General features: G+C 31.2%; 1 protein-coding gene across 1 annotated transcript; it reads left to right on the forward strand.

Annotated features, from left to right (window-relative positions):
• Positions 1-4,857: 4,857 nt before the first annotated feature.
• On the forward strand, positions 4,858-7,082 carry LOC109790767 (small ribosomal subunit protein eS4z). The gene is made up of 5 exons (XM_020349991.3): positions 4,858-5,014; positions 5,517-5,594; positions 5,711-5,891; positions 6,201-6,298; positions 6,509-7,082. Exons 1-5 carry the CDS (start codon positions 5,012-5,014, stop codon positions 6,941-6,943), a joined length of 795 nt encoding a protein of 264 aa, XP_020205580.2. The 5' UTR covers positions 4,858-5,011; the 3' UTR covers positions 6,944-7,082.
• The last annotated feature ends 7,055 nt before the right edge of the window (positions 7,083-14,137 follow it).

The following is a 14,137-nucleotide window of genomic DNA, read 5'->3' on the forward strand; positions in this document are numbered from 1 at the left end:
TTCCCATTTCATATTATTTATGTATTATGGTATGCGAAAAAGAGAGTATTACAATAACTATAATAATTTTAATAAGTAAATTTAACATATATTATTAGTTAAAATATTTAGATAAAAAGAATAATAATTATAATTTTAAAATTATTGTGACATTTTAAGACAAGTAGCTACATAAATAGTTTTTGTATACAATATAGTTAAAATTAGAAAATTTTTAATAGTTATATTAAAATTATTTTAAAAAAATAATTTTAATGAAATAATTTTTTTTATCTAAACATAATTTATGTCATATTTTATTGGTCTTATATTAAATACAAAATTTATAATATAATAATGTTATCTTATTGATTTATAATGATTAAGTTAATCAACTTAATTTATCATAAATTGATGATATGCATCAAACATCAGGTAAAGTTTAAAATTAAATTTTATCATGCTTTTTATCATGAATCTAACATTGAGTTAAAAAATGTTTTATTGTGGTAAAAATATTATGTTACCTTAATTTAATTAACTTTTTTTACACCAATTTGTTTGGTTAATGTGGTAAAACCCTACAATTTTCAAGTAATATTTATAAACATTTCAAATAATATTTATGATTAATCAAGCATATTTAATCATTCTTGGGAGTCATAATTTTCAAGATTTATGATTTTAAAAAGTTATAATTCCTAGGTATGAAAAAATTTTGCTTCTACAACTCATTTGAGTTGTTTCATGCATTGAAAAATAAAAAAAGTGGTCCCCCAGTGTGTCATATCAGTATTAAGCAATACAAACACAAATTTACTCCAATGGTAAGAAACTTTAAGAAATTCAACTTTTAGAATTTTTTTCTAATCATTTATGAACTAATTTTAAATTTTTTATTAAAAAGGATAATTACACTATAATGAGTAGGTATTAAAAATAAAATAAAATAATAATAAATACATAGATATTATATGAAATTAATTTTCATTATTATTATTTTTGAAACGTCCCCAAATATGTTCAATAAGATCTGCTTGAAATCTAGTAAGGAACAATTGCTTGAGGAAGCAACTTTCTCTCTTCTTCAAGCAACTCATGTTGTCATGTCAGGTCCTCCAATGACAAGAAACCGGAGCTTTAGTTGTTTCATGGGACAAGCAACTCTCATTAGAGTTGCTCTTAAGAGTCCATTTGATTCATTAAAAATCATGATCCACTAGACAAGGTAAACAAATTTGTTTTGTATAAAAAAATAAAAATTGTCTAATAACTTAAGCTTTTTTCCTATGCAACTCTTGTTATCTTGTGCCTAAGTGTGTATTATACGTATCTTAAATCTCTATCTTCCTTCCCTCAAAATCTCCTTCTACATTTTTTATATAAATAGTTGTTCCGGCTAGGAAACACTCTTACGTTAATGCCCTCCAACACTTGATCTTCTTCCAAATTAAGGTGATAACTTGTTGAATCCTTGTCCCGAAAAGGGGAAGGTACATGCAAAAACACTCAATGCTCAAGTCAATACTCAGCGTAGAGCAATAAACACTGTAACATTAAATAATTATACCCCTTTATCCTGTTCCATCAATACCATATTTATAGTGACATACTTAGGCTTGATGGACCTTTTGCCTCCACAACCTAATAATCCAAGTTTTATGTTCTAGTTAGGACTCTTATCATTTAACCTTGATTAAAATAGGATAATCTTAATAGTAGAGCCTTCCCCAGTACAATAGTTATATATAAATTATAGTATAAATAAAATGACATTAAAAATAATTAAAGTCAAATAAATATATCAACATAATTAATACCATAATAATTAATAAAAACGTTATAAGTTTCACCTCTATAATTAATAACAAATTTATAATGTAAATGATAAATTGGACAAAATAAATGAAAAAATTAAATAAAAATAACTATAGATTTTAAGTTAATAAATAAAATAATTAGCTTTTTTTTTAAATTACACAAAAACAACTAAAATAAATTAATCAAAATCTATTACATTAATTAAATTAATTTCTTAAAAACCTTTACCAAAAAAAATTAATTTCTTAAAATATATTTGTTAAATCAAATTATTCTCTTAAAGTATATTTTTAAAATATTTTAAAAAAATTAATGTTAAAAATTGTATTAATAGTAAATATGTGACTGAAAAATTCACATTATAGACAATTTTATAATATAAATAATTTAATTTGTGAATAAAATATAAAATATTAATTTAAAAATAAATTTAATTTAAAAAATTTATAAAAATAAAAAATACTAATTTAAAACATATTTCCTTCAAAATTTAGGTTAAAAAAATAAAAATACTTTTATGTATATAAAACGTAAATCTTTTAGAGCATTTTTTTCTCCTAAAATCTCTCACCAAACGATTTAATATATTATGTAGAATTAAAATTAAAATTAAAATTATTATTATATAATAATAACGCATTAATATAGAAAATTATAACGGTATCATAAAAAGACTAATTTCATCAATTATTATAGTTTTAAATTAATTATATATAAAAAAATCATATAATTTGATTAAAATCAATTATTGTGTATTTGTGTTAAACTTCATGTAAATATTTATACTAATTATTATTAATATGTGATAGATTTTTTATATTGAAAATAATGTTATGGAAAATTTTAAAATATAAGTAATTTGATAATGAAAATAATTAATAAAAAAATTATAATGAAAATGATAAATTGGAAAAAATAAATAAATAAAATTGAATACAAAAAATTATAGGTTTATGCCAACAAATAAACAATTTAACTATTTTTTAAAAAATTTCCCACAGAAATAATTAAATTAAAATAATTAAAATTTATAAAATTAATCAAATTAGTTTCTTAAAATATATATTTTAAATTAAATTATTCTTTTACAGTATATTTTTAAAAAATATTTTAAAAATTAATATAAAATATTTATATTGTAAATATTTGACTGAAAAATTCACTGGACAATTTTATAATATAAGTAATTTAATTTGTGAATAAAATAAATAATATTCATTTAAAAATAAAACTTAAAAATTTTACAAAAAAAAAAAAAATTAATTTAAAACATATTACTACAGTTTTAAAGTAATTGTAAATGAAAAAAACCCACCTAATTTAACTAAAATCAATTATTGTGTTAAACTTTATGGAAAACATTTATACTAATTACTAATATTTGACAGAAATTTCTTTTATTGAAAACAATATTATGAATAATTTTAAAAAACAAGTAATTTAATTAATAAAAATAATTTTTAAAAGTTCATATAATAGAGAATTTTAAAATACAGCTAATTTAAAATTTTTACCAAAAAGTATATTGATTCAAAACATATTATAGGACCAAAAATATATCGGAAAGACTAAAAATAATGTTTACTAATTTTAGAAAAATAAAAATAAAGTAAAAAATTTTGGGAAACAAAATTAAAACTCACTTATTTTATAGAGACTAAAAATATGTTTAAAAATTAATTATATTACAAAAAATAAAAAAAATAAAATTTACAAATTTTAAAAGAAAATAAAAATAAAAAATTTAAAAAATTAAAATTAAAACTCACTTATTTTGTAAACATTAAAAATATATTTAAAATTTAATTATATTATCATTTACACACATATCCGTCCATAACATGAATACAATTACTTGGTATGCAACAAGGGAGTGTACTTCTTTCTCTATGAATATCTCAAGAAATAGTTCAATTTTAAAATCAAACTAGACTGATTAAGTCGACTCATAGTTGTCCAATTTGTTAACAAAATTTGGACAGTTCAAAACCGGAACCAATTGGCGTAGAAAACCAGTCACGCTCAAAAAAAATATTTATTTTTGAAAATTTTAAAATTTAATTTTAAATATATTTATAAAAAACGTATTTAAAAGAATTACAAATTAAAATAAATTATTTATAATACTTTTTTTTATAAAAATATAATTTATATTAGTTTTGTAATTTTTTATATTTAATTTATTTTATAATTTATATTATATTAATTTGACATTTTTTATTCTAAATATAAATTTGTGATTATAATTAGATATTATTATAATTTATTAATTCTTAGACTTAAATATTATATTATATTTAGTTTGAACATTTACATTTATATCAAATTTTAATAATATATTTTATTTTAAATTTTACTGTTATAAAATTATGATATTATATTTAATTAATATTATTTTATATATTATTAATTATTATTATTTTATTAATATTAATTTTAAATTTAATTACATTTTAATGATTGAACCTTAAATTGGTTCAATGGACTATCCAATTTTTTTTTTTTAAAAATTAAAAAATAGACCTAGTCTTAATATAATACAGGCCAAACAATTCTAAGACTCATTATAGTCGTATTTCAGTGAAAGACAATTTATTGGTTGATGATATATACACTACTTTTTTATTATAAGTACGCTTTTTTTATTTAAATTTATTTATTTATATTTAAAAATATTTTTAATTTTTTATCCTGTATTTTTTTTTAATTTTACTCTTTTATTGTTTAGTTTATAATTTTCTTTTTATTTCTTTTTAACGTTCATGATATTTACTTGAAATTTATTTTTATTAAAAAAAAATGTACTTAATATATATATCATAGGTCAAACAAAGAAAGAAAAAGATATATGTAAAAAAATAAAAAATAAAAAATAAAAAATAAAAAATTAAATATATTTTAAGATTTTTTTTATAAAAAAAATGTACTTCACATATAATGGATATATAAGCCCAATTTATTTAAGGAATAAAGTACGAGGGCCAATAAAATTAAGGAATATGGGCCAAGGTTGGCCATTGCTTGATTATTGTATGGGCCTCTTGTTGGGCTTTCTTCAGTTAGTTTGGTGGAATTGTGTCATGGTCATAAAAAAGAGAAAGAGAGTTTCATCACTAACGATTAGGGTTTAAAGAGACGCACTCTCGCTATTTGTTTTCAGTTTCGGTGGTGTCGTAGCAGCGAAGCTCGGAGCTTAGTTCCCGACTCGAAGATGGTGAGCATGCTATTCTTACCTTTTCATTCTACTTTTTAGTTTTCAAGTGTTTTGAATCTCGTGTTCATAATAGCTTTGATCTTTTTGCTTTCGCATTTTACTCAGATTAAATTTTTGATTTAGATGAAATGATTTGTTTTTAATCCACTTTCTGTTATCTTTGAACTCAGTTTAGTTCTTTGGTATCATAGTTTTGCTATTTGTTTGGAATTTAGATCCGTATTTCAATTCGTGGCGTTGTTATCCATTTTATAACGGATTCATGCCTTTGAAGAGTGTAACGGGTTCTTTAGATTTCGCTTTGCGCATGAAACTGGAAGAAAGTTGGGTTTTTGAGTACGATCTGTTTTCTGTGTATGCTATTAAAATATTTTTGCAGCTTAGGAGTCTATATAATGTAACCCTAAGTTTTATTTTGTTTAATGTTAGACATGGATTGAAATCTCCATTTTTTTATTAATTGTGTTTAAGCTTTGAACATCGTTGCATGTGATTGTAACAGGCAAGAGGATTGAAGAAGCATTTGAAGAGGCTCAATGCCCCAAAGCATTGGATGCTTGACAAACTGGGTGGTGCATTTGTAAGTGAAAGTTTTATCATCTTTTGACGACTTTTCAAGGGTGCATTTCATAGACTGATGTGGAACATTTTTGTGCATTTCATAGACTGATGTGGAACATTTTTTCTCCTGTTTAGGCTCCTAAGCCCTCATCTGGTCCCCACAAATCTAGGGAATGTTTGCCACTTATACTCATATTGCGAAACCGTCTGAAGTATGCTCTGACATACCGTGAAGTCATTGCTATTCTGATGCAGCGACATGTCCTTGTTGATGGCAAAGTCAGGACAGACAAGACATATCCTTCTGGTTTCATGGGTATATAGCTTGTCAATTTTAAGAATTACTGCTGCATTCATGTTGTTATGCCAATTTGCAATTTTTTGCGTGTTGGGGGTGGGAGTGTACATAATATGTTATGGTATTTCTTTGTTATTGTTTCTATTGTTTTTATTTGCTTCATGAGTTCTGAATTCTGATGTATTCCCCTTTATTTAATTAAGTACAACACCCAGCTACCTGAGTACCAGAGAGAATTTGTTCATTGCAATACTTTATGTTTCTACATTTTTATTGATTTGCTTGGAGGCATATTTTTCTTCTGAAAAAAATTATATTTCTTTACAGATGTTGTATCTATCCCTAAAACAAATGAGAACTTTCGCCTGCTGTATGACACAAAAGGTCGATTCCGTCTCCACTCAGTCAGGGATGAGGAGGCTAAGGTACTTTTGTTTGGTTGCACTGAATATTTTTCATCCTCCCCCTAGATGCAATTGCACTATTATTATATATTGAATAGCAGACTGGATTCATTGTGTTCAAGGGGTCATGTATATGCTATCAACTTGGTATTGAATGCTGATGCCAGGGAACCTTTGTAGCATCAGTTTTTGGATTGTTATGATTCATGGGTTTTCCTTGTATGATGACAGTTCAAGCTCTGTAAGGTTCGCTCAGTGCAGTTCGGGCAGAAAGGTATCCCATACCTGAACACCTATGATGGTCGAACTATCCGCTACCCAGATCCTCTCATCAGGGCCAATGATACCATTAAGCTAGATTTGGAGGAAAACAAGATTGTTGATTTCATCAAATTTGATGTGGGTAATGTAGTCATGGTGACCGGTGGAAGGAACAGAGGGCGTGTTGGAGTGATAAAAAACAGGGAGAAGCATAAGGGTAGCTTTGAGACTATCCATGTTCAGGATGCCACTGGGCATGAATTTACAACTCGTATGGGCAATGTGTTCACTATTGGCAAGGGCACGAAACCATGGATATCTCTTCCCAAGGGTAAAGGTATTAAGCTATCAATCATTGAGGAAGCTAGGAAAAGGATTGCTGCCCAACAAGCAACTGCTGCTTAAACCTTTTTAGGATATGAATAGACTTGAGTGCTTGGTAGTTTTTGTTCAATGGTTTTTGTTTCTAATTTATTTTTCTCGAGATTTTATCTGTTGAATTTTGTCTCTTAAATGCACTATAGAACTTTTATTGTGGCGGCTATATTCATGAAGGAATCTTTCCATTCCTGGTTTTGATGTAGTTTAAATCGGATAAATTACTTAAGCAAGTCCACTCTAAAGAAATATCGTAATAACTTCTCTTGGGAAGGGATCATGTTGCTATGGAATATGGTTGGTTATTTATTTGAGTACTATATTGAGCGATTAAATTAACTTGGGAGTTGGGTTTTGCCGTGGCTAGTATTATGAAGTGCAAGTGTGGATTACAGCTTGTAAACTAAGCGTGAATCAATTTTATTTGCTAGCTGAGTCTCCAGTAGTAACTCTACCTTTTTTTTCCTTTCTTAAACTATATTTTTAAGTCAATTTAGACAACTATGCTTATAATTGTTCATAAAAGAAAATGAATCAAAATATTTTCATTTTTTAATTGTACTTTTTGAAGTGATGTTGTAACCTCTCAACTCAATCAAACATGCGTCGTTCACTTTCTACTGAACATAAATTCTTGAAGTTTGATTTTAAGAAATTTTATGTGCGTTATGTCGTATACAAATAGAATCTACACATTTTGTTGCGGAGAAAAAACGTTTGCGCTAGTAATTTTTTCTGTTAAAATATTAGTATTGTGTTGTAACTGTTCAACCCTAGAATCTTTTAACATTGTGTACCTGTCAAAAGGGGTACACCAGTGATCTTCTCGTAGTCTGAGGGTCGAATGAGAGTTCCGATCCGATATGCTGGTGAAAGGGTTGGTACTTGCAAAAGGCACTCCAACGCTCAAGTCAAGACAAACACGAATATTTAGGATAATTAATGAACAGTGACGTTACCTTTTGACCTGAGTCATTTATACTGACATTTATGGGCCCTGAACCCCATGGGCCCTGCAACGTATTTACCGTATTAGGTAATACACCTTAATCAGCTAATTAACCCCTAATCATGGATTAATGGCAATGAGTAATGATGGGCCGATCCTGGTGGCCGACTAGCGTTCGACCACTTGGTTCTGCCATTTGGCGGCCGACAGAGTGGTGGCCGAACGCCCCTACCTGTACACTGCCCCCCAGCCTTGAAGGAAGATGAAGCTTTCTTTAAAGGTAAAATGGCGACGGTTGTTAGGGTAAGGTGAACGGGTGCGCACTTGTAACCGTTGGATCTCGGGGATCAAACGGTTACATTTTTTCAAAACTTGAATTTTCCCGCCTCTTTTTGAGCTTATAAATACGTTGAGTGGTGGGCCATTCGCACGAACTGCTCTCAACCGAATTGTGGTAGCCGAAGGTCTTAGAAGCCGATCCGACTAACGATTGTGGTTCTGCGAAGAAACTGGTAAGTTTTTATCGCTATGGTTAATACTTCTTTAAGTTCTTCGGCCAGCGGCTCTCGGTCGTCGTTGTCTGAGGGGTCCTCGTCCAGTGACTCAAGTCGTCCCAGCACGATTTGGTCCCCTGTTGATGCCGAAAGGCCAGATGATGGTGTTTCTTCTCCAGAAGAGACTTCTACTAGTGGGAGTGAAGAGGTTCAGGAAAAGACAAAGCGTGTATCGAATCGTCAACGATACGGTCCATCCGAGGTGCCTGGATACGAGTGGGCGAATGGGGAGGTAACCTCCTACTATTCTCGATACCGAGATACGGATATGATCACTAACCTACTGGACTACACCAACTGCCTGAACTTTGACGCTACTGAGAATCCTTATCTGGTTGGAGTTCGGTCATGCCGAAACAATGCTTTTCCTAATCCCGACATGGTCTGTCTTGATCAAAGTGGTGCGAAGATGGAGTCGTTCTACATGTACGATTGCCTCCTTCGGGATCTCAAGGTAAAGCTGCCGTTTGATGAGTTTACTATGGGGGTGTTGAGGGTGTTGAATGTTGCCCCTACCCAACTGCACCCGAATAGCTGGGCACAGTTGCAAGGTTTCAAACACCTGTGTAAGTGTCTTCACATTAAGCCCTCTCCACTCCTCTTTTTATATTTCTACTCGTGCCGACCTTCTATATTGGCGAAGTGGCACTCCTTAACCGAGTGAGCGATCGACTACTATTGGATAGCTTCACTTCTTCATACAAAAACTTCAAGGCCGGATTTTTCCGAGTAACTATCAGGCCAAATGGACGACGTTTTTTCTTTGATAAGGACGAAAAGCCTTTATTTCCACTGTACTGGACTCGTGCCCCTCGGCCTTACGACGTAGTGCCGAAGAAAATGCTGACGACTGAAGAGCGAACGGATCTAAAGTTATTACTTCGTCTTCCTCGGCGCTTGCCGACTAGGTCTTTAATCAACAACGGTTGGATCGTTGAAATTATTTTTGTAGTGAGAGATACTATCATAACAAAAACGTTGTCTCGTATAGGATTCATATTTTCCAGCTGCAATGCGAGGCTTGATAGAAATTATTAACCGTTCGATCATGCTAAAAATTGGATGATATATTTTTAAGACATTGGTCATTAACTTCAACGGTCGGATCGTGAAAATTCTGTCTTTAGAGGGAGATATTATCAGAACAAAAATGTTGCCCAACGCAAAATTTTCTGGAAAGTAGAACGGGTTGTTCCTGTTGCAGGTTGCATCAATTGTCCCGTGGCGGATGCTAGGTGGGTCAAGTCACTGTCGAATCATGGCGCTTGGGCTACTGCGCTCTTAAGTAAAAAGAGTTGCGCCCTGACTATCAGCTATAGCTTTTGGTCTAGTGGTAAGCGCTCGATCCAACAATTGGTATCTAGAGCAAGGTTCTTCAGAGTTATTCAAGATTTCAAAAATGGGCAACAACAACCTAGCCTATGGTGAGGGTGTGTCTATTCATAGACCTCCTGTTTTCAATGGTGAAAACTATGTCTATTGGAAAATTAGGATGAGAATTTTCATAAAAGCTATTGATATTGCTGTATGGGATGCTATAGAAAATGGACCCTATATCCCTATGAAAAAAAAGATGATGATGGTGAGCTTAAGGAAAAACATTGGAGTGAATGGAGTGATGAGGAAAGGAAAAGAGCCCAACATGATAAGAGAGCTAAAAACATCATAACATCTGCATTGTCTATTGATGAATTTTTTAGAATCTCACAATGCATATCTGCTAAAGAAATGTGGGACACTTTGCAAGTCACTCATGAAGGAATAAGTGATGTGAAGAGATCAAGAAAGCATACTCTCATTAGAGAATATGATCTGTTTAGAATGCAAAATGGTGAATCTATTTCTGACTTTCAAAAGAGATTTACACACTTGATAAATCACCTTCTTGACCTTGGTAGGAAATTTGAGAAGGAAGAGCTAAATTTAAAAGTGCTGCAATGCTTGGACAGATCTTGGCAAGCAAAGGTGACAGCCATTGAAGAATCAAAGGATTTGACCTCCTTGACATTAGCCACTCTCTTTGGGAAGCTGAGAGAGCATGAGCAAAAGCTTCACATATTTGATGAACATGAGCAACAAGATAAGAAAGGCAAAGGAGTGTCATTGAAAGCCTTGAAATCTGCCAATGGTAAAGAGGTGTGTGAAGAAACAAGCTCCGATGATTCCGAAACCGAGAACTTCAATCTGCTGGTGAAGAAGTTCAGAAAGTTCATGAGAAGAAAGAAGAATTCCCCCTACAAATTCAATAAAAAGACAAACAAGAAAGAGGAAGCAAGCACATCCTCCTTCAATTGCTTTGAATGTGGAAAACCGGGACACATGAAAGCTGAGTGTCCAAATCTATTGAAGAAGCAACAAGAGGAGAAGAAATTTAAGAATAATGGAAAAGGGAAGAGAGCCTACATTGCTTGGGAAGATAATGACTCAAGCACATCAAGTGATGAATCCGAATGTGAGGAGAACAACTTGCTTGATGGCTGGAACTGAACAAGACACAATTGTAAGTGACTCTGACCTTGAATCAAATCCGGATTATGATCAACTCCAAGAAGCTTTTATACAAATCCATGAAGAAGCTGTCAAATTAGGAGCCTTAAATTCAAAGCTGAGAAAAAAGCTGAAATGGTATGAAAATGCCTTAATTAAAGTTGAACAAGAGCTTGAGGATTTAAAGCATGAGCATGAAAATCTTCAAACTATGTTTAACTTTAATGAAGCTCATTGTGAAAACTCCACTTCCTCAAAAGATGGTTGTGAACATTGCAAAGTTTTTGAAAAAGAAAATGATGATTTGAGATCAACTCTTGCAAAGTTCACAAATGGAAATTCAAACTTAAACATTCTTTTGGGAAAACAAAGAAACACTTTTGATAGGAGTGGACTTGGTTTTAACCAAAGCATGAGCATGCCATTTAAGTCAAAGAAAGTAGCTTTTGTGAAAAACCAGAATTTTAGAAAATTTAAAAGCAACTTTTCTAGACAAACAACTTGTTTTTATTGCTGTAAAAGAGGCCATACAATTAGGAACTGCTATTCTAGAAAATATGTTCCAAATGGAGAGATGGTTTGGGTTGAAAAGAGTCAAAGGCTGAGAACTAACAAACAAGGACCTTTCACATGGGTACCTAAATTTTTCCTCTGAATTTGTGTTGTAGGAATGCTTGAGGGCCAAAAATCTACTTTGGTATCTTGATAGTGGCTGCTCAAGGCATATGACTGGATCCTTCAAAATTCTCAAGTCTGAAATTGAAGAATGAAGGGTATGTTACCTATGGTGACAACAATAAGGGGAAAATTCTTGGCCATGGCAATGTTGGTAATCCCTCCTCTCAAACATTGATTGAAAATGTTTTGCTTGTTGATGGTTTGAAACATAATTTGCTGAGTATAAGTCAACTAAGTGATAAAGGCTTTAAAATTGAATTTGATGATACATGTTGCTTGATTTGTGATAAAAAGACAAAGAAATCAGATTCATAGGAAAAAGAATTGACAATATATACATGCTTGACTTAGAACACTCAATAGCAATTTCAAGTACTAAGTGTCTAATAACTCAAGAAGAAAATATATGGCTTTGGCATAGGAGAGTTGCACATATTCATATGGATCATTTGAATAAGCTGTGTAGGAAAGAATTAGTGGTTGGTCTACCTAAACTCAAGTTTGGAAAGGACAAACTATGTGATTCTTGTCAAAAGGGAAAGCAAGTGAAGGCTAGCTTTAAAAGCAAAAATCAGATTTCCACAATTAGACCTTTGCAATTAATTCACATGGATTTGTTTGGTCCTTCAAGAACCATGAGCCTAGGCGGAAACTACTATGGTTTAGTGATTGTTGATGACTACTCAAGATATACATGGGTTATGTTTCTTGCAAACAAAAATGATGCTTTTAATGTCTTTAGAAAATTTGCAAAACTTGTTCAAAATGAGAAGTGTTCAAACATCACCTCTATAAGAAGTGATCATGGAGGTGAGTTTCAAAACATAATGTTTCAAAAATTCTGTGAGGAACATGGTATAAACCATAATATCTCAGCACCTAGAACACCTCAACAAAATGGGGTTGTTGAGAGGAAAAATAGGTCCTTAGAAGAACTTGCTAGAACAATGTTAAACGAAACAAACTTGCCAAAATATTTTGGGCTGATGCTATCAACACTGCTTGTCATGTGTTAAACAAAGTTCTGATTCGGCCTATATTAAAGAAAACACCCTATGAAATTTACAAAGGAAAGAAGCCTAACATTTCATATTTTAGAGTGTTTGGGTGTAAATGCTATGTGCTGAATAATGGGAAAGAACAACTTGGAAATTTTGATGCAAAGGCTGATGAGGAAATCTTTCTAGGATACTCTACAAATAGTAAGGCTTATAGAATCTATAATAAGAGAACTCTAGTTGTAGAAGAATCTATCCATGTAGTATTTGATGAGTCAAATAAGCAAGAGACTAGGCAAACTAAAATTGAAGATTTAACTGAGTTGCTTGATCAATCCCTATTGGAGAATGAACCAAATGAAGAACCTAAGGAGAGTAAGTCACATGAAAAAGCTAGGGAAACAAGTGAACAACTGCCTAAGGAATGGAGAACTTCTAGAGACTTATCAATGGATAACATAATTGGAAATATTGGTAAGGGAGTTTCAACTAGGAGTGCTATTAAAAATATTTGCAACACTATGGCATTTGTGTCACAAGTTGAACCTAAAAGCATTGATGAAGCACTAAAAGATGAACATTGGTTAATGGCAATGCAAGAGGAACTAAATCAGTTTGAAAAAAATGAAGTGTGGGATTTAGTGTCATTACCAAAAGATTATCCAATTATTGGAACCAAATGGATTTTCAGAAATAAGCTTGATGAATCTGGGATAATACTAAGAAATAAGGCAAGACTAGTGGATAAGGGGTATAACTAAGAAGAGGGGATTGACTATGATGAGACTTTTGCCCCTGTAGCAAGAATTGAAACCATTAGATTACTTCTTGCTTATTCCTCTATAAAGAATTTCAAGCTTTATCAAATGGATGTGAAAAGTGCTTTCCTCAATGGGTTGATACAAGAGGAAGTGTATGTTGAACAACCACTAGGCTTTGTGGACTTTAAGAATCCTAATCATGTGTTCAAGCTCAAAAAGGCACTCTATGGCTTGAAGCAAGCTCCTAGATCATGGTATGACAGGTTGAGCAAATTTTTGATTGAGAATGACTATGAAAGAGGAAAGGTGGATAATACATTGTTTGTCAAGAAATTTAAAAATGATACAATGTATGTACAAATATATGTGGATGATATTGTGTTTGGATCCAAAAATACCTCTCTTTGTAAAGAATTTGCTAAAACCATGCAAGGAGAATTTGAAATGTCAATGATGGGTGAGCTTACATTCTTTTTAGGATTGAAAATCAAACAAATGCATGATGGAATATTCATAAGTCAAAGCAAGTATTGCAATGAACTTCTGAAAAAGTTTGGTATGGAAGGGTGTAAGGAGGCTGCCACACCTATATCAAACAATTGCAATCTTGACTTACATGAGAAAGGAATTGCTGTTGATAGTTCAAAGTATAGAGGCATTATTGGATCACTCTTGTACTTGACAGCAAGTAGGCCTGATATAATGTTTGTTGTGTGCCTATGTGCAAGATTCCAAGCTAATCCTAAAGAATCTCATATGAAGAGTGTGAAGAGAATCCTTAAGTATTTGAAAGG

Source organism: Cajanus cajan, chromosome 5 (assembly GCF_000230855.2).
Source record: "Cajanus cajan strain Asha chromosome 5, NIPB_CcT2T_4, whole genome shotgun sequence".
Lineage (NCBI taxonomy): Eukaryota > Viridiplantae > Streptophyta > Magnoliopsida > Fabales > Fabaceae > Cajanus > Cajanus cajan.

Excerpts from the sequence above, each read along its gene's own strand:
- LOC109790767 (XM_020349991.3), top strand. Across the intron at positions 5,892-6,200 it reads ATATCCTTCTGGTTTCATGG|ATGTTGTATCTATCCCTAAA; the intron begins GTATATAGCTTG and ends ATTTCTTTACAG. Across the intron at positions 6,299-6,508 it reads TCAGGGATGAGGAGGCTAAG|TTCAAGCTCTGTAAGGTTCG; the intron begins GTACTTTTGTTT and ends GTATGATGACAG.